Source organism: Musa acuminata, chromosome BXJ1-10 (genome assembly GCF_036884655.1).
Source record: "Musa acuminata AAA Group cultivar baxijiao chromosome BXJ1-10, Cavendish_Baxijiao_AAA, whole genome shotgun sequence".
NCBI lineage: Eukaryota > Viridiplantae > Streptophyta > Magnoliopsida > Zingiberales > Musaceae > Musa > Musa acuminata.
The window spans coordinates 5,524,799-5,549,828 of NC_088336.1; the positions used below are offsets into that span (position 1 = coordinate 5,524,799).

General features: G+C 38.3%; 1 protein-coding gene across 1 annotated transcript; it reads right to left on the minus strand.

Annotated features, from left to right (window-relative positions):
- Positions 1-17,746: 17,746 nt before the first annotated feature.
- LOC103999769 (uncharacterized) lies at positions 17,747-24,560 on the minus strand. Its single transcript, XM_065085713.1, has 2 exons — positions 18,746-24,560; positions 17,747-18,664 (listed from the first exon to the last, which is right to left on the minus strand). The coding sequence occupies exon 1, from the start codon at positions 20,875-20,877 to the stop codon at positions 19,924-19,926; it is 954 nt and encodes a 317-aa protein (XP_064941785.1). The 5' UTR covers positions 20,878-24,560; the 3' UTR covers positions 17,747-18,664; positions 18,746-19,923.
- Positions 24,561-25,030: the final 470 nt, after the last annotated feature.

The window sequence follows — 25,030 nt, forward strand, 5'->3', positions numbered from 1 at the left end:
GGGGTGTAAAAAGGAGGTTGATCTTCACCTATAAAGGAAGATCGATAGTGGATGCCGATGGCCTCGTCGGAGGAGGAAGCCGAAAGTGGATGTAGGTCACGTTGACCGAACCACTCTAAAACTCGGTTTGTATTTACTTTGAATAATTTTCCTTTATAGCAAACTACCTCTCCTCCTTACTGTGCTTTAACTACGTCTACATACGCTTTCACGTAAATATCTTCCGAGATTAGTTTTAATCGTACGAAGACTTTACGAAACTGACGCTTTTTCATTTGTGCAATTTACATTGCTACAAATCATCTTAGTCTTCTCTTGCACTTTCACGAAAGGTTTCAAGTTCAAATTCCTTCCGAATCAGATTGAATTGAAACCATTCTCGTTGAAATCGATTTTAATCGAAATAAGTTTTTTGAAATAGCGAAAGTTTTCCGCTACACTAATTCACACACCCCCACCCCCGCTCTTAGCACCGAACCTGTTCCTAACAAATATGTCATATTGAAATGAACCTTGAATTAAAATTGAATTCAAGTCAAAGAAATTTTAATGATGATTCACATCATATGCAATACATTATATACATCATCATAATAAAATCATGAGTATTACATACATAATCATAATTTCAAAACATCAAAGTGCATCATAGCATACATGATTCAAATCATCATCATACCTTTTCCCCCTTTGTCATCAATAAAATGGAGAAAAGTACAACTAGTATATTTTTGAAACATCAATTTCTACTTCATTATATAACATGCAAGATTTGCAAGTTTTAGAGATGTGTAAGTTTAGCAAATTTATTATTATTATTATTATTATTATTTAGATGTGGAAGCTAGAACTTTTGCTTCTTCTTGAAATTTGCAAGCTAGCAATCTTTATTTCTCTTTTGAGATATGCAAGCTAGCAAGTTTTTGCTTCTTTTGAGATGTTCAAGTTAGTAAGTTTTTCTCCATAAAATGTGCAAGCAAGCAAGTTTTTCTCCTTAAAATGTACAAGCTAATAAGTTTTACATAATTTTAGAATATATAAGCTAACACATTTTACATTATTTTAGAACATACAAGCTAGCAATTTTATCTCCCCCTTTGTCATTGTAAAAAAGAAGGGATCAATTTTATAATTCTTTTCCCTATACATCAATTTTTATATCATGACAAAGATAAATTTAAATCAAATGTGATAAGGTATACAATTTATGAATACAAGGGAGTACCTTAAATATATCATGACATGAAAGATATAATAACAAAGATCATTTGAATACCAAAAGATATGATTTATTTTGATAAATCTTTTTTTTTTGTAAATAGCAAAAAGAAACATATGAAACTAGAATGGTAAAATATCTTGATTCATGCATAAGAAATCTCATGATTCATATAGAAAATCTCTTCTTAAATAAAATCCAAGAATCATACGAGAATAAAGAGTAAGAGATATTGATTCATAAAAGAAAATATCAAGTTATAATTCTGAGAATTCAAGATCATGATATAGATAAAACTCATTCAAATTCAAATCATCAAATCATCAAAATCACTTTCAAAATATTCAAAATGACATAAATAGATTTATTAATTTCTTATTAAAAAATCAATAAGATATAGATAGAGACAATTTTAAAATGTATTACATTTTTAGTTATTTCAATTCATGTGATTGATTTCATACAAGGATGCCCAAGTTTTTTTTTTTTAATGTCAAAACCATGCATCATGTTTAAAATCGAAAACCAAGATTTATCACGAAAATCATCAAAATCAAAAGTGTAACATATAATTCCAAAATATAAGATTTCAAATCATCATTAATTTAAATTCTCATGCATAATATAAAATCATCAAGTATGATATCAAAACTTTTAACATTCTCATTACATCATTACGTCATTACATCATTAAATCATCAAGCATGATTTCATTGAACATAAAATATCTTCAATTAAAATCATTTTGTTATCAATAATTCAAATTCTAATGATCTTTTCTTTATTGTTTTGGCTAATGAGTTTATGAAGTATTTTGGATCTCCAAGTATAAGCTTTGAGCATCTACTATCAAAATATCATTTTTGCTCCTAGCTTTCGATTTTAGAGATATTTACTAGAAGGATGAGTTTGTTCTAGGTACCCATTTAGCTTTGGGTCCCTCATGGTTTGGTCTATCATTCTTAGCTTTTGGTATTAAGTCATTCATGATTCCTTTATAAACCCAAATCAACTTATGTGAGCCTTACTTTTTGAATCGACATTTATATACAAAATGATCATGTTTACCATAAGAATTACATTTGTTTACAAGAGAAACATGTAATGTGGGTCCTTTAACAAAAGTGGTTGGCTTTTGCTGAGTGTTACTCACAAAACCGATTCTTTCTTTTCTACAAACATGACTCTTATTAGCAAGAATCATGTTTAAGATTTGCTACCAATTTTAAATTTATCGAATATTTGTTATAAAAGTAAATTTTCCTTTTTAAGTGAGTCTAACTCTTCACACTTAGTACATGAAATTATCATGCTCATTTTTTAATTTTTTCAATTCACTAGAAAGAGAAGCATGATCCTTTTTTAACAACATATATTTTTTATTAACTAGCTTACATTCATCAAATAAATCATGGAAATCATCAAGCAATTCACTGTAAGATAAATGAGATTCGATTGAGTCATTTACCTCATCATCGAAAGCTATTAAGGCATAGTTCGCCACATCGTCTTTGTTGGTTAGCTTAATATCTTCGGATATACTCAATTCATCTCAAGTCGCTTTAAGCACCTTCTTTTTCTTTGGTAGCTTCTTTTTTACTTGGGGACATTTATTTTCGAAGTGCCCTGGCTTCTTGCATTCATAGCAAATTATTTGATCATTTTTTAGCTCATTTTTGTTCTCAGTGTCATGTTTCGTTTTGTTCCTTTTTAAGAATTTTTTAAATATTTTTGTAAGAAGTGTCAAGTCATCATCATCATCATCGTTACTTAGTTTTCATCCAAGTAGTCATCATCATCCAAGTAGTCATTTCTAAGTGTCATGTCCTTCCTATTCTTTGGAAGGTTGTTCTCTAGTTCATCACGTGCTATGCATGTCATTTCATAGGTTATCAAGGACTCGATAAGTTCTTCAAGCGGAAAGTTATTGAGGTCTTTTGCATCTTGTATTGCTGTTACTTTAGAATCCCAACTTTTTGGAAGGGATCTTAATATCTTGTTAACAAGTTCAAAATCAGAAAAACTTGAGTCATTTACCTATTCATCGAAAGCTATTAAAGCATAGTTCGCCACCTCGTCTTTGTTGGTTAGCTTATTATCTTCGGATGTACTCGATTCGTCTTAAGTCAGTTTAAGCACCTTCTTTTTCTTTGGTAGCTTCTTTTTTACTTGGGGACATTTATTTTCGAAGTGCCCCGGCTTCTTGCATTCATAGCAAATTATTTGATCATTTTTTAGTTTATTTTTGTTCTTAGTGTCTTGTTTCGTTTTGTTCCTTTTTAAGATTTTTTTAAATATTTTTGTAAAAAGTGTCAAGTCATCATCATCATCATCGTTACTTGAGTTTTCATCCAAGTAGTCTTCTTTGGTTCTAAGTGTCATGTCCTTCCTGTTCTTTGGAAGGTTGTTCTCTAGTTTATCATGTGCTATGCATGTCATTTCATAGGTTATGAAGGACTCGATAAGTTCATCAAGCGGAAAGTTATTGAGGTCTTTTGCATCTTGTATTGCTGTTACTTTAGAATCCCAACTTTTTGGAAGGGATCTTAATATCTTATTAACAAGTTCAAAATCAGAAAAACTTGAGTCATTTACCTCATCATCGAAAGCCATTAAAGCATAGTTCGCCACCTCGTCTTTGTTGGTTAGCTTATTATTTTCGGATGTACTCGATTCTTCTTAAGTCGGTTTAAGCGCCTTCTTTTTCTTTGGTAGCTTCTTTTTTACTTGGGGACATTTATTTTCGAAGTGCCCCGGCTTCTTGTATTCATAGCAAAATATTTGATCATTTTTTTGTTTATTTTTGTCAGAAGTGTCAAGTCATCATCATCATCATCGTTACTTGAGTTTTAACCCAAGTAGTCTTCTTTGGTTCTAAGTGTCATGTCCTTCCTATTCTTGGAAGGTTGCTCTCTAGTTCATCATGTGCTATGCATGTCATTTCATAGGTTATCAAGGACTCGATAAGTTCTTCAAGCGGAAAGTTATTGAGGTCTTTTGCTTCTTGTATTGTCGTTACTTTAGAATCCCAACTTTTTGGAAGGGATCTTAATATCTTATTAACAAGTTCAAAATCCGAAAAACTTGAGTCATTTACCTCATCATCGAAAGCTATTAAAGCATAGTTCGCCACCTCGTCTTTGTTGGTTAGCTTATTATCTTCGGATGTACTCGATTTGTCTTAAGTCGGTTTAAGAGCCTTCTTTTTCTTTGGTAGCTTCTTTTTTACTTAGGGACATTTATTTTCGGAGTGCCCCGACTTCTTGTATTCATAGCAAATTATTTGATCATTTTTTAGTTCATTTTTATTCTTAGTGTCTTGTTTCGTTTTGTTCTTTTTGAACAATTTTTTAAATATTTTTGTAAGAAGTGTCAAGTCATCATCATCATCGTCGTTACTTGAGTTTTCACCCAAGTAGTCTTCTTTGGTTCTAAGTGTCATGTCCTTCCTATTCTTTGGATGGTTGTTCTCTAGTTCATAATGTGCTATACATGTCATTTCATAGGTTATCAAGGACTCGATAAGTTCTTCAAGCAGACAGTTATTGAGGTCTTTTGTATCTTGTATTGTCGTTACTTTAGAATCCCAACTTTTTGGAAGAGATCTTAATATCTTGTTAACAAGTTCAAAATCAGAAAAACTTGAGTCATTTACCTCATCATCGAAAGCCATTAAAGCATAGTTTGCCACCTCGTCTTTGTTGGTTAGTTTATTATCTTCGGATGTACTCGATTCGTCTTAAGTCGGTTTAAGCGCCTTCTTTTTCTTTGGTAGTTTCTTTTTTACTTGGGGACCTTTATTTTCGAAGTTCCCCGACTTCCTGGATTCATAGCAAATTATTTGATCATTTTTTAGTTCATTTTTGTTCTTAGTGTCTTGTTTCGTTTTGTTCTTTTTTAAAATTTTTTTAAATATTTTTGTAAGAAGTGTCAAGTCATCATCATCATTATCGTTACTTGAGTTTTCACCCAAGTAGTCTTATTTGGTTCTAAGTGTCATGTTCTTCCTATTCTTTGGAAGGTTGTTCTCTAGTTCATCATGTGCTATGCATGTCATTTCATAGGTTATCAAGGACTCGATAAGTTTTTCAAGCAGAAAGTTATTGAGGTCTTTTGCATCTTGTATTGCCGTTACTTTAGAATCCCAACTTTTTGGAAGGGATCTTAATATCTTATTAACAAGTTCAAAATTAGAAAAACTTGAGTCATTTACCTATTCATCGAAAGCCATTAAAGCATAGTTCGCCACCTCGTCTTTGTTGGTTAGCTTATTATCTTCGGATGTACTCGATTCGTCTTAAGTCGGTTTAAGCGTCTTCTTTTTCTTTGGTAGCTTCTTTTTTACTTGGGGACATTTATTTTCGAAGTGCCCCGGCTTCTTGTATTCATAGCAAATTATTTGATCATTTTTTAGTTCATTTTTGTTCTTAGTGTCTTGTTTCGTTTTGTTCTATTTTAAGAATTTTTTAAATATTTTTGTAAGAAGTGTCAAGTCATCATCATCATCATCGTTACTTGAGTTTTCACCCAAGTAGTCTTCTTTGGTTCTAAGTGTCATGTCCTTCCTATTCTTTGGAATGTTGTTCTCTAGTTCATCATGTGCTATGCATGTCATTTCATAGGTTATCAAGGACTCGATAAGTTCTTCAAGCGGAAAGTTATTGAGGTCTTTTGCTTCTTGTATTGTCGTTACTTTAGAATCCCAACTTTTTGGAAGGGATCTTAATATCTTGTTAACAAGTTCAAAATCAGAAAAACTTGAGTCATTTACCTTATCATCGAAAGCCATTAAGGCATAGTTCGCCACCTCGTCTTTATTGATTAGCTTATTATTTTCGGATGTATTCGATTCGTCTCAAGTCGCTTTAAGTGCCTTCTTTTTCTTTGGTAGCTTCTTTTTTACTTGGGGACATTTATTTTCGAAGTGCCCCGGCTTCTTGTATTCATAGCAAATTATTTGATCATTTTTTAGTTCATTTTTGTTCTTAGTGTCTTGTTTCGTTTTGTTTTTTTTTAAATATTTTTGTAAGAAGTGTCAAGTCATCATCATCATCGTTACTTGAGTTTTCACCCAAGTGGTCTTCTTTGGTTCTAAGTGTCATGTCCTTCCTATTCTTTGGAAGGTTGTTCTCTAGTTCATCATGTGCTATGCATGTCATTTCATAGGTTATCAAGGACCTGATAAGTTCTTCAAGTGGAAAGTTATTAAGGTCTTTTGCTTCTTATATTGTCATTACTTTAGAATCCTAACTTTTTGGAAGGGATCTTAATATCTTGTTAACAAGTTCAAAAACAAAAAAACTTTTACCAAGTTCTTTTAGATCATTAACAATATTTGTAAAATAGGTGTACATGTCTTCAATGATCTCGCTTGGTTTCATGCGAAACAACTCATAGCTATGAACGAAAAGATTAATTTTTTACTCTTTAATCCTACTTGTGCCTTCATGTGTGACTTCGAGTGTGTGCCAAATGTCATATGTAGTTTCGGATATAGAAACCTGATTAAATTCGTTTTTATCAAGAGCACAAAACAAATGGTTTATCACTTTAGCATTCAAAGAGAAAGTATTCTTTTCCAAATCATTCCATTCATTCATTAGTTTTGAAGACTTCTCAAAACCACTTTCAACAATGTACACAATTCAAAATCTATAGAAAGCAAGAAAATTCTCATTCTAGTTTTTCAATACGTGTAGTCTATCCCATTGAAGATAGGAGGACGAGTGATAGAAAGACCCCCCTTGATTATCAGCAAAAGCCATCTCTCTTGGGTTTTAAACCAAATAAAAAATAACCTTGCTCAGATACCAATTGTTAGGACCGAAATTAGTATTGAGAGAGAGGAGGGGGGGGGGGGGGGGGGGATTAAATTAGTGCTTTCATAAAATCATGTCGGTTTGAAAATCTTCGTTCAATAAAGCCGTATCAAAAAGACATTTAAACTTAAAACGTTTACAAGAATAGTAATAAGCAGGTAAAGCAGTTACAAAATAAGTAAATAAGTAGAGAAAAGGAGGCACATCAATTTTATAGTGGTTCGATCATCGTAACCTACATCCACTCCTGATTCCTCTTCACTAGAGGCAATCGGCTTCCATCGGTATCTTCTTTCAACGGGCGAAGATCAACTACCCTTACAACTCTTTCTCATTTTCATAGGTTCAGGAGAGAATCTTTACACCCCTCTATTACAAGTATTCCCCCACACTCTCCTTTAGAACAGCCTCTAAGCATATAGAGGAGGGAACTCAACTTTCTAATAGGGTTTGCCACCATAGAATCATAAAGTTTTGGTTCTACTTTCGTGCTCTCTTAAGCAGAAAAGATTGGGGTATTTATATACCTCGGACTTCAAAAATTGAAGCCAAAATTCAAATCCCCGAGATTTTGGGGTACTGACGATACCACCACTTGTGCTAGGCGGTACCATCGCCTACAACACTGACATTGGGTGGTATCACCGCCTAGTCTTGGTAGTACCACCGCTTGACAAAGCCTCAAAGACTAGGCTCTAACGATACCATCGCTTAGCAGCATTAATTGTCGGTGGTACCATCACTTATACCACTTGGGAGATTGAGTCTCAAGCAGTGCCATCGCTTGGGCCTATTAATGGTTGCTGCATGGGCCTCACTTGGCCTAAGATAACTCCAACTCAGGCCCAATAGGTCCCTAATTGAGTTTGCATAGTTACAACCCAAAATCGACTCAATTAGACTCTAAACTAACTCGATCTAGACATATATATATATATATATATATATATATATATATATATATATATATATATATATATATATATATTATTGAATCTTAAATTTTGATGATAAAATTAATTGATGAAGTTATAATCTAATCAGTGTTTTGAGTGATGCAAGACTAATCTTTGATCAAAGAAAAAGATAAATTGATTAAAGTAGGAGAAATCAAACATTGGATCGGTCGAGGAATTATATGTATATATATATATATATATACATATATACATACATATAACATGCATATACATATACATACATATAACATTTAGGGTGTGGCCAAACTCATGGCCACCAACTCCACCTGACCTCTACAGCAGCTCCACCCCAAATTGACAGCTCCCTTCCGATGGCATTCCTTGGCATCAGAATCCAGTGTTATGCTTAAAGCCAATGTCAACTCATGTCAACACACACCTTTCTTGGGTTTCATCTTTACAGATGGGATGTCACATTGATGGAAAAAGAATTATCATGGAAATCAAGTGTGGACCTCTCCCTCTCTCTCTCTCTCTCTCTCACTTGGCCACGCTGGTTGATGGATTCCTCACCAAACAAGGAGGAGGTGGAGGTCACACTTTGGTTGCATGAAAGTGGTATGAGATGAGATTTCAGAAAGAAAGCAAGTGAATAAACTGTCATCACATCACCAAATGGCAATGATGGACTATCCCCTGCAGTTTGTCAGGAAAGGGGCAGAAAAATGAAGAGCCTCTAATGGGTGATGGCACATCAGGTCTTGGTGGTGGATTACCAATTATTGACCACACTAACAACTCTGATAGCTCGCCGAGTGGACCCAAACATTGATTTGATTCCCATATCCCAAGGGTAGGTGGTGGTCTAAACCTCTCATCATCATTGGAGTTTAATCCAAGGTTCATACTAATCTCATGTTTTATCCTAATTCCAACTACATCAACTGTTTGCATATTCCTATTCAACATTGTGAGGAACAGCAACAACAACAACAATACAACATTTTTTTAATACAATTTAAATCAGAAATGGACTTGTGACTAATTTGTCGTCCAGGAATAAGACACAAGATGGCAGTGAAGAGAAAAGGCACTAGATTCTCTATCATATCAATCAGTAGTTTGGTTCAAAAGGCACAATTGCTCTTTGTAACTCCAACAATAATGAGGCTTCCCTGATTAAAGTGTTGCACCTGCAATGTTAAATTGTTTCTCAAAGGTTGATAAGGCTAATATCAAATTCTTGGGGCTAAATTGTCAGCCTACTTGTATGATTACTTCCAAATGGAACAAATTAACACAATAATAACTACATTAACATAACCCAAGGACGAAAATAACCGCGAGATGACAGAATAAAATAGAGGTACCATTTTATGATAATGCTAATAAAATATAGTTTCCAGTGTTTTATCAGTAGATGGGAGGCACAGTGATGAAGACGTATGTCCCTGCACGCATAGAAAGAAATCAAGCCTTCAATCACGTTAAGAGAGAGAGAGAGAGAGAGAGAGAGAGAGGGCAAAGCTCTTTTGCCTAGTTACCACTGGAGAGACTCCATTACTGTCTGTGAAAAGCTTTCTGCAATCACTTTTTTTGAGGAAAAGCTTCTGCAATCATGTGAAGCCAGTCATGGTTAAAGCAAATCAGATGATGATCTGAACTGGCATAAAACAGAGGTATCCTGACTCAGACTAAGCACAACTAGTAGATGCCAGAGCCAGCAAGGACTGCAAGGCCAAGGGAGTAAGAGATGCAGATGGAGTAACATCTTATGTCATCATCAGTAAGGACATCATGATTTGGCTAGATGAATAAGTCCAACATGGCATCAGTGAACAAGAAAATGTCTCTGTGATCAGTGCCAACAAATACAAAAGTGATTCTGCAACAGTACTACTATTAAGCTCAACTTCAGCCTGATCCGTCACTGGGATATAATACCAGATGTGCAGATGTACTATGAAGGACAATTATAAAGGGAGAGCCTGAACAACATAAAGAAAAGGAAAGTTAACCAGATCGATGTCGGTTCTAATAGCAACAAATTAGGAGGGACCTCCACAGGAATAATGTGGATTTGTACAGTTCGTATATATGATTGCCATCAAATACAATACATTTGATGAAGAAGATGAGACAACTGATACAGGTCCAAGCATTTAGAGATGTTGCTTTCAAGATTATATAAAAGTTGGGCTGAACTCTGCTTTTGATGAGTACATAACATTAAAAACATGCCAACAAACAATGTAACATAAAAGAGTGGTTAGCGATGTTTAGCTGGAATGATGATGAAATCCATCTAATTCAGGAACTAGTTCTCTTCACAGCTACAAGAGTGATGCCACACCTAAACAGACAATTAAAAAGAATCAAGGACAGAGGCAAAGTCCTACAAAATTCACATGAAAGATGTTTACTCATGACTGTCAATGTCAGTTACAACTATTTAAATGCACTTGCTCTCCTCCAAAACAAAAGGCAGTAGTCCTATGAAAAATGGCTCTTGCTCCCAGCATAGCCAAGTTTTTGAGATCCAAATCTGGATAAGCTTTACCCATAAGAAGCTCACGATATGCAAGGACATCGAGGATGGTGGTGATGAGTTGGAAAAGACATTCTTAGCCAACTAAGATTATAGGCATGGCAGCTACAAACAGTTCTCGTCAAAATCTATGCCAGAGTTGGCTTACCTTTTCTCAAACAATCTGTCATGCTTTGCCAACCTCATATGCATTAAGTTAGGTGTGCTGGTTATCCTCATGGTTTCAGAGATTCACAGAAATAACTTCAAAATTCAAGTACATTGACAATAGACCATCCATCAGCAGTCATGCTGACTAAAGAAACAGATACCCAACACATGAAGGACAACGAACAAGGAAAAGAGTTGTAGGATCTGACCAAGAAGGCCTTGGGCTGGTGGTTGGTCACCATTGCAGGTTCTGGTTCTCATGGAGGCGGCACCAAAGTAGTCTTTCGAATTGTGATGCAGGTTCTGGTTCTCATGGAGGAGGCACCAAAGTAGTCTTTCGAATTGTGACTAATTTTGCTAGCATCAGAGTCTAGATAGTGAACAGCTAAATATTTCTTCCACTGATCTTACAGATTATAAAAACATTTGTTCCAGTGAAAGCAAATATGGTACAGGAAATAGTATAGATCTACAAAGCAAAAGGAATTCAACCAAGATAGAGAACAGCTAAGAAAAGAACGTGACTTGGCACCAACTTCAACATATCTACATTGGTTTTATCAGAATCTTTCAGGAGTTCTCCAGACTAGGAGAAGATATTATTTCATCAATACGTTGGCAAGGTGGTCACAAAATGCTCCAGATAGATTGAGGGGCAAAACAAGAACAAAATCAGGAGTTGATCCACCCAAGTGTAGACAGTGAAACCTACCAAAATCTGTCAATTGGCCTCCTGACTATAATGTGGTTAATCCCTTTGGTCAAAAATTTTGCCTCTTTGGATGTGGCTATCCCACTGTTAAATCTTGCAACTGAAGATAGTATATGTGATTGTAATGTTCATAGCAATGCTATTATCAACATATGATGGGCAAAAGTACACATTGAGATTTGAGACATGCATCAGTCATAGTTTGGCCAAGTAATTTCACAAGATGCCAGTCTACTTGTGCAAGCTTTTTTATACATTTATGTTTTGCAGGATAATATTGAGATTTTATCAGTTCCGGGATCATCATGGAAGTGTGGATTTGGGGTTCTGTGCTTATTTTGATGGATCTTACTAGAGTTTATTGTTATTCTCAACTAAGTCTATATTAGTTAAAGATCTATGGTAAAAAATATGTAGGCTATATAACTCCTCACATCTTGTTAGATTTTTCAGTTATGCAAATGATCTCTTCCTCGTTTTAAAGAAAAATTATGATTATAGCACTTATCTGATTATACTTTAATTAAATTATAACTACAAAATGAGCAATACTAAGCTTGGCATAAAGCACTAGTATCCAAGTCAACTTATATACCCCCACAAAAGAGACAGCAATTATAGCAAAGTGAAGGTAGGTAACACGATTATGTGGTTACGCAGAAAAATGATAAGACCCTAAAGTCTTATCGTCGCTTTGATACCAAATGATAAGACCATAAAGTCTTATCGTCGCTCTGATACCAAATGATAAGACCCTAAAGTCTTATCGTGGAAGAAAGGGGAGAAATGGGGATGATAACGATCGCTTCGAGGGAATCGACCCTCGATCACTTCAAGGGGATCGGCCCTCCTTGATCGCTTCGAGGGAATCGGCCTCCTAAGGTTTGTCAAAAGACAGAATAGTATTTTTCATAGATAACTGAAAAGAAGTAGTTACATCCCTATTTATAGAGTTCCACCCAAAGTCCATTAGGACTTGAACTCTAATAATAAATAAATATTAAATAAACCTCTACTTGACTCTAACTGAACTAAACTGACTCAATAAATAACTAGACTAAACAAACTCAACAAACATTATTCAAAAGCTCAGAAAAATGGTCCTAACAGTTCCTCTCTCTTCAAATCATCCTTGTCCTCGAGACTGAGCAGCATCAATCTCGGGGAGCTTCTCTTTCAGCACTTCCATCATAGGCTATCTGCAACGCATCACCACCCGTTGATCAAGTATGGTCTCCACTTTTTGACAGTGTAAGCAACAGGTCGATCTTTTAGTGTAGTAATCATTGCAAGAAACTCCTGGCCTTTACTATCACAAGTTAAAATCCGTCCATCAGTAATCTTTATTTCGAATCTGTCACAGCCTTCAATGCAGTAAGCTAATCGGGCTGCAATTTTCCTATCCATAAAATTATTAGTGCTGCACGTATCAATCAACATAGTGACAGGCTGATGCTTCAAAGTTCCTCTGATTTTCATAGTTTGCGGGTTAGCATAGCTAGCCAATGCATGCACTGTATGTGTGATGGCTTCAATATCTTCATCAGTTTCCACACCTTCATAATCGGAGTCCAACTCTTCTGCTTTCGGTTCCTCTCCAATTGGCTCAATTATCATATGTTGCCCTTGTTTACATTGGTGCTCCATACTCCATTTTTCATCATAATACAAATCCCTTGCTGATCTTTCCTTGCTAATTTTTTTCTCATGTAGATTTGCAAATGAGATCGCAGCTATTATAGTACGGGGTTGACGAGCCTTAACTTCACACCGGATCTCTGGAATAAGCCCTTCAATAAATGTATCCAGAAGTTGTCGATCCGACCAATCTCTAGCTTGATTTGACAATATTTCAAACCTACTCTGATATTCTAACACTGTAGAGGTCTGATGAATTTTGGCGAGCTAGCAATCAACATTCTCATATTCGGATGGGCCAAAGCGAACAAGAAGCCCTCTTTTGAACTGCTCCCACGAAGGAACTCCGTGGAAAGTTTCATACCAATCGTACCACTGGTGTGCATCTCCCTCGAGCTAGATTGAGGCCACTTCTACCTTGGATTCTTCTGGGGTTCTGTGAAAACGGAAAAAAATTTCTGCCTTAGAGATCCAATTGGTCAGATCTCCATCTTTCCATCTCAAAAATTCTATCTTCATGTGTGAGTAATTTGTGTCACAATCTTGGGGCCCTTTTCCTGTATTTTCAGATATGTGCAACGTAGAACTTGAGCCCCCATTTTGTTAAAATTTGCTAAGGCTCTCTAGTAGGCTCTTTTTGAAATCATTAAGTGTTTCTTGCAGTCGGTTCTCAATTCTGATTTCCAATGCTTCCATTTGTGCTTTCACCGAGTTATCAGTGGCCCTTGCGTAAGACTGCAAATCTGTAATCTTAACTCCTGTTTTTGGTGTCGGTTAAGGGCATCAACACTGTCAATGCGAAGTTGCCGAGGAGGTGGACGCCAAGGGCAATGCTGCGGTCGCTGCGTTGGAGGAAGAGTAGCTGCCCTGTTTCTATCGCTGCGTGAGGTGAGAGCGCCGGGGTCGGAAGGCGACTGCGTTGATGTGGCTGTAGCTGCTGCGACCCAAGGGGCGATCGCCGAGCAACGGGGTTGAGGCTGCAGTGATGGCAACCTGTGGTGATGGCAACCTGTGGTTGTGGCAGAATATGCTAAGTAAGGGGGAGGCGGCGTTGATGCGGCCGAGGTTAAGAAGAGGAATCGGTGTTACGTGCGCTGCTAGGGTTAAGGCAAGGTAGCGTACTTGCTGCGGTTGCTGCGTTCGCTGTTGGAGGGCGGCTACTGCAGAACGAGGGGTTGGTCGTTGGCCGAGAGCGACGATGGTGGTTACAATCGGCAGCTACGACAACAGAGGGTGCCACTGTTTTTGTTGTTGCGTACTCTGTTTTTGTCGCACCACCGAAGGAGTTGGCCGGAAGGATCACGAGCAATTGAGGAGAAGGCTGCGGTGGCTGGCAGCAGCGGTGGTCGCTGGCCGGAGCACAGCGTTGGCGGTGGAGAAAAAGGCAACGAGCATCGTCGCTGGCCGGGAAGTTGCGATGTTAGAGATGGGAAACAAGGTGCACTGTTTCTATCGCACCACAGCCGGAGCCGCTGGCGATGCTGGCAACAGCGGTGCGGTGGTGATCGTGCGGCCGAGAAGCAACGACAACGATGGAGAAGGAGGAGTCGGCGGTGTCACGGTTGGGAACAAGGGCAACCGGTGAGTTGCCCTGTTTCTGGCACTACAGATGCAGAGCAAGGAGGATTAGCTGCTGGGAGGCGTGCGGCGGTCGTCGCACGGTGGCCCGCAGCGATGATGGGTCGACTGGGCGACGATGGCGCTGGAGGGGAAGAGGAGTGCTGGAGGCGGCACGGCTGGTGGAGGCGCGGCTACGATCGACGAGGGGCTGCGGCAATAGAGTAACTCTGTTTCTGCAACCGTTGCAATGAGGGGCTGCGGCAACCGGCGGCTGCGGCTGCGACCCAAGGGGGGGGCACGGCTAGGGTTGCGGCTGGGAGGCGGGCGAAGGTGATCGATCGGCCGGGAAGCAGCGGCGACGGTGGAGAAGGAGTTGCCCTGCAGCGGCGGTAGAGAAGAGGAGCAGGGCTGCGGCGGAGTGAGACGCTGGCAGCGTCGTCTCCTGGCAGCGGTGGTGGCTCGGGTGGGAGGTGGCGGTGGACTCTGGCCGGAAGTGGGGTAGAGTCGGTTGCTGGCTGGAGAGCAGCGACGGGCGACAGGTGGGCTAGCCGGAAGCAGGGGAAGCAGGGGTGCGTGGCTACGAGTGCGTGGCTGCGGTTGCTGCTTCTTCTCTCTTTCTTTCTTTCTTTCTTTCTTTTTTTTTTTTTTTTTTTTTTTTTTTGATAGCTTCGTTGCAGCGAGAACGTCAAGGATCGCTGCTCTGATACCAAATGATAAGACCCTAAAGTCTTATCGTAGACTCTGATACCAATTGATAAGACCCTAAAGTCTTATCGTCACTCTGATACCAAATGATAAGACCCTAAAGGTCTTATCGTCGCTCTGATACCAAATGATAAGACCCTAAAGTCTTATCGTCGCTCTGATACCAAATGATAAGACCTTAAAGTCTTATCGTGGAAGAAATGGGAGAAATGGGGATAATAACGATCCCCTCGAAGTGATCAAGGAGGGCCGATCCCCTCGAAGCGATCAAGGAGGCCGATCCCCTCGAAGCAATCATTATCATCCTCATTTCTCCCCTTTCTTCGATGGTCTTATCATTTGGTATCAGAGCCTACAATAAGACTTTAGGGTCTTATCAAAAAATACATATGATTATACTTTAATCATAAAATTATGATTATAGCACTTATCTGATTATACTTTAATTAAATTATAACTACAAAATGAGCAATACTAAGCTTGGCATAAAGCTAGTATCCAAGTCAACTTATATAACCCCACAAAAGAGACAGCAATTGTAGCAAAGTGGAGGTAGGTAACACGATAATGTGGTTAAGCAGAAAAATACATACGAAAGAAAGGAAAAGAAAATTGCAGAACTGATACTTAGTCAAATGGGAGCTAACATTGTGCTATAATTAATTAAGAGCTGCTGCTCTTGGTATTCTTTTTCTATTCTCTTCTTGTGCTCAGCAACCAAGCTGCAATTCAAACAAAGTTATAGCAGACATAGATTAATCTATATCAACCTTTCAGCAACGACACAAGTCCAAGAATCCAGAAGGGACACTTCAAAAGCAGAAAAACTTGTCAACAGTAGCTCTGCATATTCTACAAAGCTTCTAAATGATGATAATGACTACACTTGGGATGCTTCAATATCAATTTATATGATTACAAACGAGAAGAGCATGCAAAGTAGATTTGGCATAAAAGTTCATCATGACAACCTTGGTAGTCATGTTATGCCTACATTTTTGTGTAAAACATGTGAACCCCAGCAGTTGATGTCTACAACCAATGCTTGGAGGTAGAAAATATATCGACATCTTGTACGTTGGTGATTTGTCTCAATGTACCATATGATCCCAGAATAAAATTTTAGTCCTGTTATGCCTACATTTTTGTGTAAAGCATGTGGATACCAGAAGTTGGTCTATAACCAATGCCTCATTGACATGTTGTACATTGGTGATTTGTCTCAATCAGCCATATGATCCCAGAATAAAATTTTAACTAAAATACTGAAGATAATATCAATATGACTTAAGAATTTAATTAGTATCAACTGAAAGTAGCTAAAATGAGAGATTTTATGGGGTGTGCTCATGCCAAGGACCTTGAAGAGTTGGTTTTACATAGTAGAAAATAGTATGAACTATTAAGACAATTAAACATTAAATGGTGGTACAGGGCTAGGTTAAAGTGGAACCAAAATGGGGAGAGAGAGGTACCTCTCACTCTCTTTTCTTTTGTCTCATGAAACAACAATGATTCATAGAATAACTTTAGATTTGCAAAATTTGGCAGGAATGACATGAACAAGATTTGATTGAGAATGCTTTTCTTGATTTATACCAAAAATTATGGCATCTTGATGATTTTGAAGAATGTCCTTGTACTTTTGGGTGGCTGACGTTTTGGGATTTTCCTTCCCTTTGAAGAAATCAAGGAGGCTATTTAAATTGTGGTTATGTCAAAGCTCTAAGCCCTGCAAGGCTTCAGGTCAAACTCTAAAAGATTTATTGGAATGAAATATCCCCTCGTTGTGTAGTGTGTCACAATGTTCTCGAAAGTTATGCTTGAAAAAATGACTCGTATTCACCTAACAAACAGTTTGGAGGATTCTAATGAATAATTCTAATACTAAAAGATTTATTGGAATGAAATATTCCCTCGTTGTGTAGTGTGTCACAATGTTCTCCAAAGTTATGTTTTAAAAAATGACTCCTATTTACCTAACAAACAGTTTGGAGGATTCTAATGAATAATTCTAATACATCTTTGGGAAGTGAGTTCAACATTGGGTGTAAACAAAGAGGAAGCAACAGATCTTATGTAGGCACAAAGATCATGAGCAACTAGAGCAACTAATTACCAAAACTTGTGAACATGTAGAGCAATAATGATCTATCACTTGAGGCTCTTCTTTCTGATGAACATGTACTACAAACATCTGTTTGATCAACCAGCTAGCATCAATTTGCAAACACTAAAATTGATGACTATAATCAGGTACCAAGTTGAACTTACATCTTAATTTCACAACATAATTTTTGCCAACAAGAATAACAAAGATAAGTTCATGACATCAAATAGATTCATCTAGAAGTAGAAAAATAAAAATATGCTTTCGTAGAAACCAGGATGTTAACTTTGAATTTCACTTGCCCATGCCATAAGACATAATAAGAACTTATTGCTTGAAAAATCATAACAAGAAAAATAATGAATCCAATAAAAATTAAATAGCACATATTTCCATGGAAACCAGGTCATGATGCCCCTATGCAGAATGCTCAACACACATATTTCCATGTTCAATTATTAGAGTAGTCTGGAATCAACAAAATCATGTAAGCAACACAACCAACAAGAAAAAAGAACAAACTAAAATCTGAATGGGTTTAACACATTGATATTATCTACAAGTCATCCCCCTCTAGGAATCAAAAGAAGCTTGAGATGTGCTTTGTCCAACAAGCCATGGATTGGCAAATGTCACCATTATCAATCATTACAAAAGTTGAAACCAATGAAACTAAATCCTCATTCACATCTGCCTTTAGAAAAAAAGACAAGAAATCAACAAACATGTTGCTATTTTGACTCCAAAGTTATATGTCAGAGCCATTCATCTAAGACAGATTTAACAGACAAAATTTGACAAACATACAATTTAAGGAAATAAATACAGACAACCAGAAGTTCATAACTGAGCTGCAAAATATTAAGTGCATTCTGAAGTACATACAGTTGGTAATCTGCAGGAACTAGACAAGTGAAAAATATGATAACAATGCCTCTGAACAATCCAAAAACACACTTGCAGTGGCATAAAAGAAAAAGATTAGAGAATGAAAAACTGGAATATTTAAATGATATCACTTACCATCCAACTTTGAAGGCCTGAAATATATATAATTTCAATTAGAAAAGGCAGCAAATTTACACTGAAAACCCTAAATGCTAAAAAAAGCAAGTTGTGAAATGTGAAATGATTGGAGTGAATCATATCTAAACATTTACATGAATTACAGAAATGGTTCGGATCCCCTTTGAGAGTTTCAGACATCAAGGCAAACACTAGTACGTACGTGATTGTTGCTTGTGTATAAACTAGTAAGAAAGAAATTCCACACAAGATCGTGCCTGCATAATAAATTATGATATGTTTTATATCAACTGTCCAATTTTCAGAGCCAACAAAGAGTATATAGATTGATAGCTTACCAGATATGGAAGCTACAGTTGCTGTGTTCAATAATCTCCCTACTTCCATGGAAGTTGCTTAACAGATCTGTCTGTATATTTCTCTGCATGGCAACTCCCTTCAGCTTCCTTCCACTTCGAACTTACACCTGGAAATCCATAAGTTCTTGCCTGTTCGTCCATGAATACTTCCGAAGTGGCAACTAGCAGTTGTCTTGATGCTGAAGATAGTTTCTCATCTTTTGCCTCCATATCTCCAATATCTGGACCTGTATTGAGATCGAACCCATGTCTGCTCCATTTCAGATTGTTGTCAGACACAGTACTAGTACTACCATCTGGAAAGCTTATTAGGCAACCCTTGGATAATGAGATAATACAGCACTAGGAGGTCTGACAAGCAGTGAAGGAAAAGCAGGGAAGAATGAACCACCAGCTGATGAAGAATCAACATAGGACGTTGAACAACCTGAGAAAGAGGTTGAGCTGATTGGATAACCAGAAGCAAAGGGCAATCTTGCATAAGAAAGTGATGTCACAGAAGCAAATGTCATGGCTGGTGATGATGAAAGTGCAGAGCCTCTATAATCATCATTCAAGGAGTTGCCACCACCAGTTACTGACAAAATCCTCTGAGACACTGGAATTGCAACTAATGGATTAAACTGCTACACTCTATCAGGCAGGAAAGATTATGTAGCAACAGCTGGAAAAGAGGTAGGACAGATCCATGAAAGATTATTTGTTATATCTGCAAGTGGAGCAAAAAATGGCACATCACTTGTAGTTTCTGTTTTTTGGCTCCTTGGTGTTGGTCCTAAACCAACTTCATCAGCACCTGGTCGGTCATTCAGATCAAAGTTCCTTAGCACACTTGCCTCTCCACCAGGAAATGCTCCAGATGCAAGTTGAGTAGGCAAAATTGGTGCCTCTAATCTATGGCTACTGCTTGTCAAGAGCTGTCCATTTTCCAGAGTCCCAGACCATCATCAACTCTATTTAAATCAAGATCAACTCCCCCAGCAATTCTTGATGGTGCATGATGAGTACTAACAGTCCCTGAAATGGACACTGTAGTCTGAGAAGTACTCTCAGAGGCCATGTCTTCAAGAACTCCCTCACCAGCTACATTCAGATCAATGTCTAGCAGAGGATGGCCTTGCTTTCTGGCAAAATAAGATGGTGGCATATGCGAACTATTAGGTGGCATCTCTAGAAATGTTTCGTGGTTCTGCTGACCAAAATGCACTAGTGGCTGCTGAGACTTTCCATCCAGTCTCATCCTTAGCCTTCAACAAATTTTCAGGTGGCATAAACGGTACTTTTCCTGGTGCAGCTACTGTTATTGAAGCAGGCAAAAAACCATTTGACATTGGATTTGCAAAGGGAGATAGACTAGGCAAACGAATTACAGATGAGCATACTATTGCAGTTGAGATAGCTGGCTCTCCTTCATTGGCATCAACACCAGAAATGCCCTCATTCAAATCAAATTCAAGCTTACTGATAACATCTGGCTCAGCAGAAACACCCGATGAGCATGACTCTGTAGATGATGCAAGCTCGCCCCTTCTATCTGCGTTGAACCCAGATGTCTTAAAGTTAAAGCCAATAGTTTTTTCACAATTCTCAATTTCTTTGATCATAGAAGTAGAAGGTGGTTCTTGACCTTTGGACCCAACTGGATAACTCTCATGAACCTCTTTTACCTCACTAGCAATCTCAGCAGTGACAAGAGAGACCATCGCTGATCTAACTAGTTCATCAATGCTAGAAGTAGAAATACTGTTTTTCTCTTTTGTTTCATCCCCCAATTTGAAGTAACCAATTCCAGAGTTCTCAGACTTACTAGTCATAGACTCATCAACAGCTTTAGGAGATGGAACATTATCAGCAGCCAATGAGACAACAGCAACAACACTTTCATCTACAGCATCTAATGATGGTAGCTGCTGCTGGTCAGTTGCACTAGCACTACCTAGTTCTTCCTTAACTACAGGACCTGACATAGGATCCTCAACAAGCAGCTTCTGTAATTTTCTACCCGAAGCAGCAGTGCAATCAGATCCATCACCTATTTTGATGTTAGAAGTGCATATACTTCCATCTCCAATTTCTTCATGATCACACTCGAAGGATTTGTTCCTATCCATTGATGGGCTTGTCAAATTAGGCTTACCATCAGTGCTAATGCTGAAACATGTCCTCTAGTATCCTCAAGTGGAGTGGCTCCACCACCATTATGCCCCTCGACTTCTGCTGGTCTACACACAGAAGAACATCTATCTTCTTTTTCTTCCCCAGGCTTTACCTCAACAATGATACAGGAATCTCCTATTTTATGAGAACTCACACATGAAGTAGTAGATTGTGTTGTTGGATCACCAGTGGATTTATTTTCCTGCAATTGCATAGCATTTCTGCTGTCACCTGTAAAGCTGGCCCCTACGTCTTGTCATGGATCTCTAGCTAGCACAGAACCAAAACTCCTCCCTTGCTTCTCAGAATTGGCATCAGCAGCTTCATCATGATGGTTGTTTCTTTGAAATATATCACTATCACATGATAGCCTCAATTTGGACTCACTATTTCCAGTACAAATATCTTCTATTGCAGGTGAACTTTCAGGTGACTCAGTGAGACATAATAACAGACTTGGAAATTTCCCTGGCTGCTACAGTAGCAGGTAAATTCATCCCCATATCAACCCCAACAGCCAAAGGAGTGCTAGATTCAGAGCACCTGGCACAGCTTTCCATCAATGCATGAATAGAACTAAAAGAATTTCTTGTTCTCAGTTCAATCAAGGAAACTTCATTTTCATTCCCTGACAATGAACAGACAGTTCTAATAGGTTCTGGAACCTTATTAGTTTCCTCATCAACTCTGCCGTGTTCTTCATCAAGTATAGCTGTTGGCAATCTAACACCTTCAGCTCCAAGTAACCCTTCTTTAACATCATTGCCATGCCATGACACTGTATTACTGTCTGTAGTTGCATGAGACCCAGAAACATCACTTCTTCGTGTATGGTCTTGTTTATCTGGAATATCAGGAGACGATGATATAATACCCATAACCAATGGGCCCTCAAAAGAGCCACCACTGGCACTATGTCCAAGGCTTCTGCCAGGGTTAGGAAACCTCCTAATCAGCGTGTTGTTATTTCCATGATCATCAATAGAAATATTGAGTGGCTTTTCACATATCTGTGCAGATTGTGATCCTTTTTCCAATGCCATAGCCTTGCTGGCAGATTTAATCCTACTTGAATAACTTTCCTTTTGAATTCCAGATATACTTGTTCCTAGACCATTGCTTGACCTTTGGGGGCAAGATGAACAACCAGCTAGCTTGCTAGTTTTCATTGACCCAGCTGTTCAGCTCCTTGCTTCTTCCTCAGTGATTTAAAAAGCGCTAGGCGCCAAGGTCCAAAAACGCCCGAGGCGCTAAGCGCTTGCCCGAGCGAAGCGAGGCACTAAAATATAAAAATATATAATATAATTGATAAATATAATTATTTAAAATTTTAAATAAAAATATGCTATTAAATTAAGAAAATCTATTAACAGTATTGAAAATTAATCATTTCAAATAAACTTAATATTAATAGTATACTGTATACTGAGCCTGCTGACTAAGAAACGAGGAAGCAGCGGCGAGCGACGACAGCAACAGCGGCCAGCGACGAGCAACGGTAGCGGCAACGGGAGCAACGAGTGGCGGGAGGCACGAGCGGCGACAGCGGCAGCGACAGCGAGAGCAGGAGCGGCGAGCGGCGGGAGGCGCGAGCGGCAACAGAGGCAGCGTTTGCGAGCAGCGACAGCGGCAAGCGGCGACAGGAGCGACGAGCAGCGAGAGGCGCGAGCGACGACAGAGGCAGCGTTTGCGAGCAGCGACAGCGGCGACAACGGCAGCGTTTGCGAGCAGCGACAGCGGCGAGCAGTGAGATCGGGATTGGGATCGGGATCGGGAGTGGCAGCGACAGCGGGTTAGGGTTGGGTAAGGGTTATATCGGTTTAGTTGGTTCGATTGAACCAACTAATCAACCGAACCAGGACCAAATGACACGGGAGTGTCTAATTTGCTACAATATGTTCATATGGACCATGCTGATAATATGATATTTTTCTTCAGCCAATAATATTGCCACATAATCTTCAACTCAGCCTACTCAGATACGACAGCTCATCAGGATATTCCCTGCACAAAGGAATACATTAATGGAGTTGGTTGGCAGTTGTAAAGCTGCAGCATGGTGCTTTTCTTCGTGGCTAAGGAATACATTAATGGAGTTGGTTGGCAGTTGTAAAGCACTTAATTTCGAAATTCCCTATGCATGAAGGGTTGTTTCATGCAATAGTATTTATTTTGGGGTTTACGTTTTAGAAAGGATTTTTAGAAAACTGAGGATATTAGGAGAAGCTCTCTTGGAGTGCTCTTTTGAACTCTGTATCTCTTGGATGCGTCCTTGAGTGGTGAGTCTTTTGCTTTCAGTTCTGTATCCTTGTTTATTATCATTAGGGTGGTGATCTTCTGTATCCCTTTTGATTTTTAAACTTGGTGGTGAGCTATATTTCGTTTTACCGAAGTCTCTTCAAGAGTTCGTTCCTTGCCTTCTGTGACATTTTCTATCTGAACAACTGTTCTATCGGTGTTCATTCGAAATCCATTCTGCATTTTTACCCTCCCCGGTATCAGTTTGGTATCAGAGCTAAAGGCTAGAGATCATGGCAAGGCGGAATGGAAAAGATGTAGTTGGTGAAGGTAGCGACCATGAAGATGACGCTGAGTCGTTGAGGCTGCAGCTACGAAAATTGTTGCGTAGCCTACAAGAAAAAAATGAAATAATCGACGAACTTCAAGATAGATATAACCAACATGAAAATGACGCTCGAGAGTTTACTTCTGATGATGATACACCTCTTCCAAGGGAGTCGAGAAGATGTCGGAGAAGAAATGAAGTCCAAGACGAGTGGCAGAATAAATATATCCCCAGATTTGATATTCCAGAATTTAAAGGTAAAATAAATGTTGATGACTTTATCGATTGGCTTAATACAGTAGAAAGAATTTTCGATTTTCATGAACCACCAGAACAAAAGAAGGTCAAACTTGTGGCACTCAAACTCAAGCGGAATGCATCTTTTTGGTGGGAAAATCTGAAGAAACAAAGAGAACGTGAGGGGAAGAGTAAGATCGTTACATGGGAGAAAATAAAAAGGGAGCTGAAGAGAAAATATTTACCTCATAATTATAGGCAAGAGATCTTTCTCAAAATACATGATTTCAAGCAAAAAGATCTTAGTGTGGAGGAGTACACTGCAGAATTTGATAATTTGATGTTAAAAGGAGAACTTGTGGAACCGGAAGAGCAAACAATTGCAAGATACTTAGGAGGTCTGAAGTATGAGATTGCTAAAGTTGTTCAGCTATAGCCATATTGGTCTTTAAATGATGTGAGCAAGCTGGCATTAAAAGTTGAAAAGCAACAGAAGTTTGAAAAGAGTTTTCGGTACAGCTCAAAAGAAGGATATATAAAAGGAGGAAGTTTCAAGCCTACTGTCCAAAGCAAGGTGATATCGAAGGTGCAAGAAAAGGGTGAAGAATCTGCTGGCAGCAAAAAAACACCTAATTCTTCTACCCCAAGTGGCCAAAAATGCTTCAAATGTCATGGTTTTGGGCATATTGCATCAGATTGTCCAAATAGGAGGATTGTAACTTTGGTTGAAGATCATAGTGATGGAGGAGAAGATGAAGCTGACGACGAACCAAAATACGATGATGATGAGGAAGAGATTACTTATGCTGATCATGGTTTGTCTATTGTATTGCAACGTAGTTTACAAGTGTCATATATGACCGACGATGAAAGTTGGGTGAGAAAAAATGTGTTTCACACTAAATGCACTTCTCTTGGCAAAGTGTGCTTGGTGATCATCGACAGCGGCAGCTTTGAGAATGTGGTATCTTTAGAGATGATGCAGAAGCTAAAGTTGGATACCATCCCTCATCCACATCTATACCAGTTATGTTGGCTGCAAAAAGGAAATGACATCAATGTAACTAAAAGATGTTTAGTTTCATTTTCTATTGGCAAGTATTATAAAGATGAAGTATGGTGTGATGTTGCTCCTATGGATGCATATCATTTGCTGTTGGGAAAACCTTGGCATTATGATAGAAGGGTGTTGTATGACGGCTACAAACATACTTATTCTTTTAAGGTGAATGAAAAGAAGATTATTTTAGCTCCATTACAACCATCCGAAATCACTGCACCAAAGAAGAAAGTTAACGCTTTTA

Excerpts from the sequence above, each read along its gene's own strand:
- LOC103999769 (XM_065085713.1), bottom strand. The coding sequence starts at position 20,877 with ATGGATAGGAACAAATCCTTCGAGTGTGATCATGAAGAAATTGGAGAT.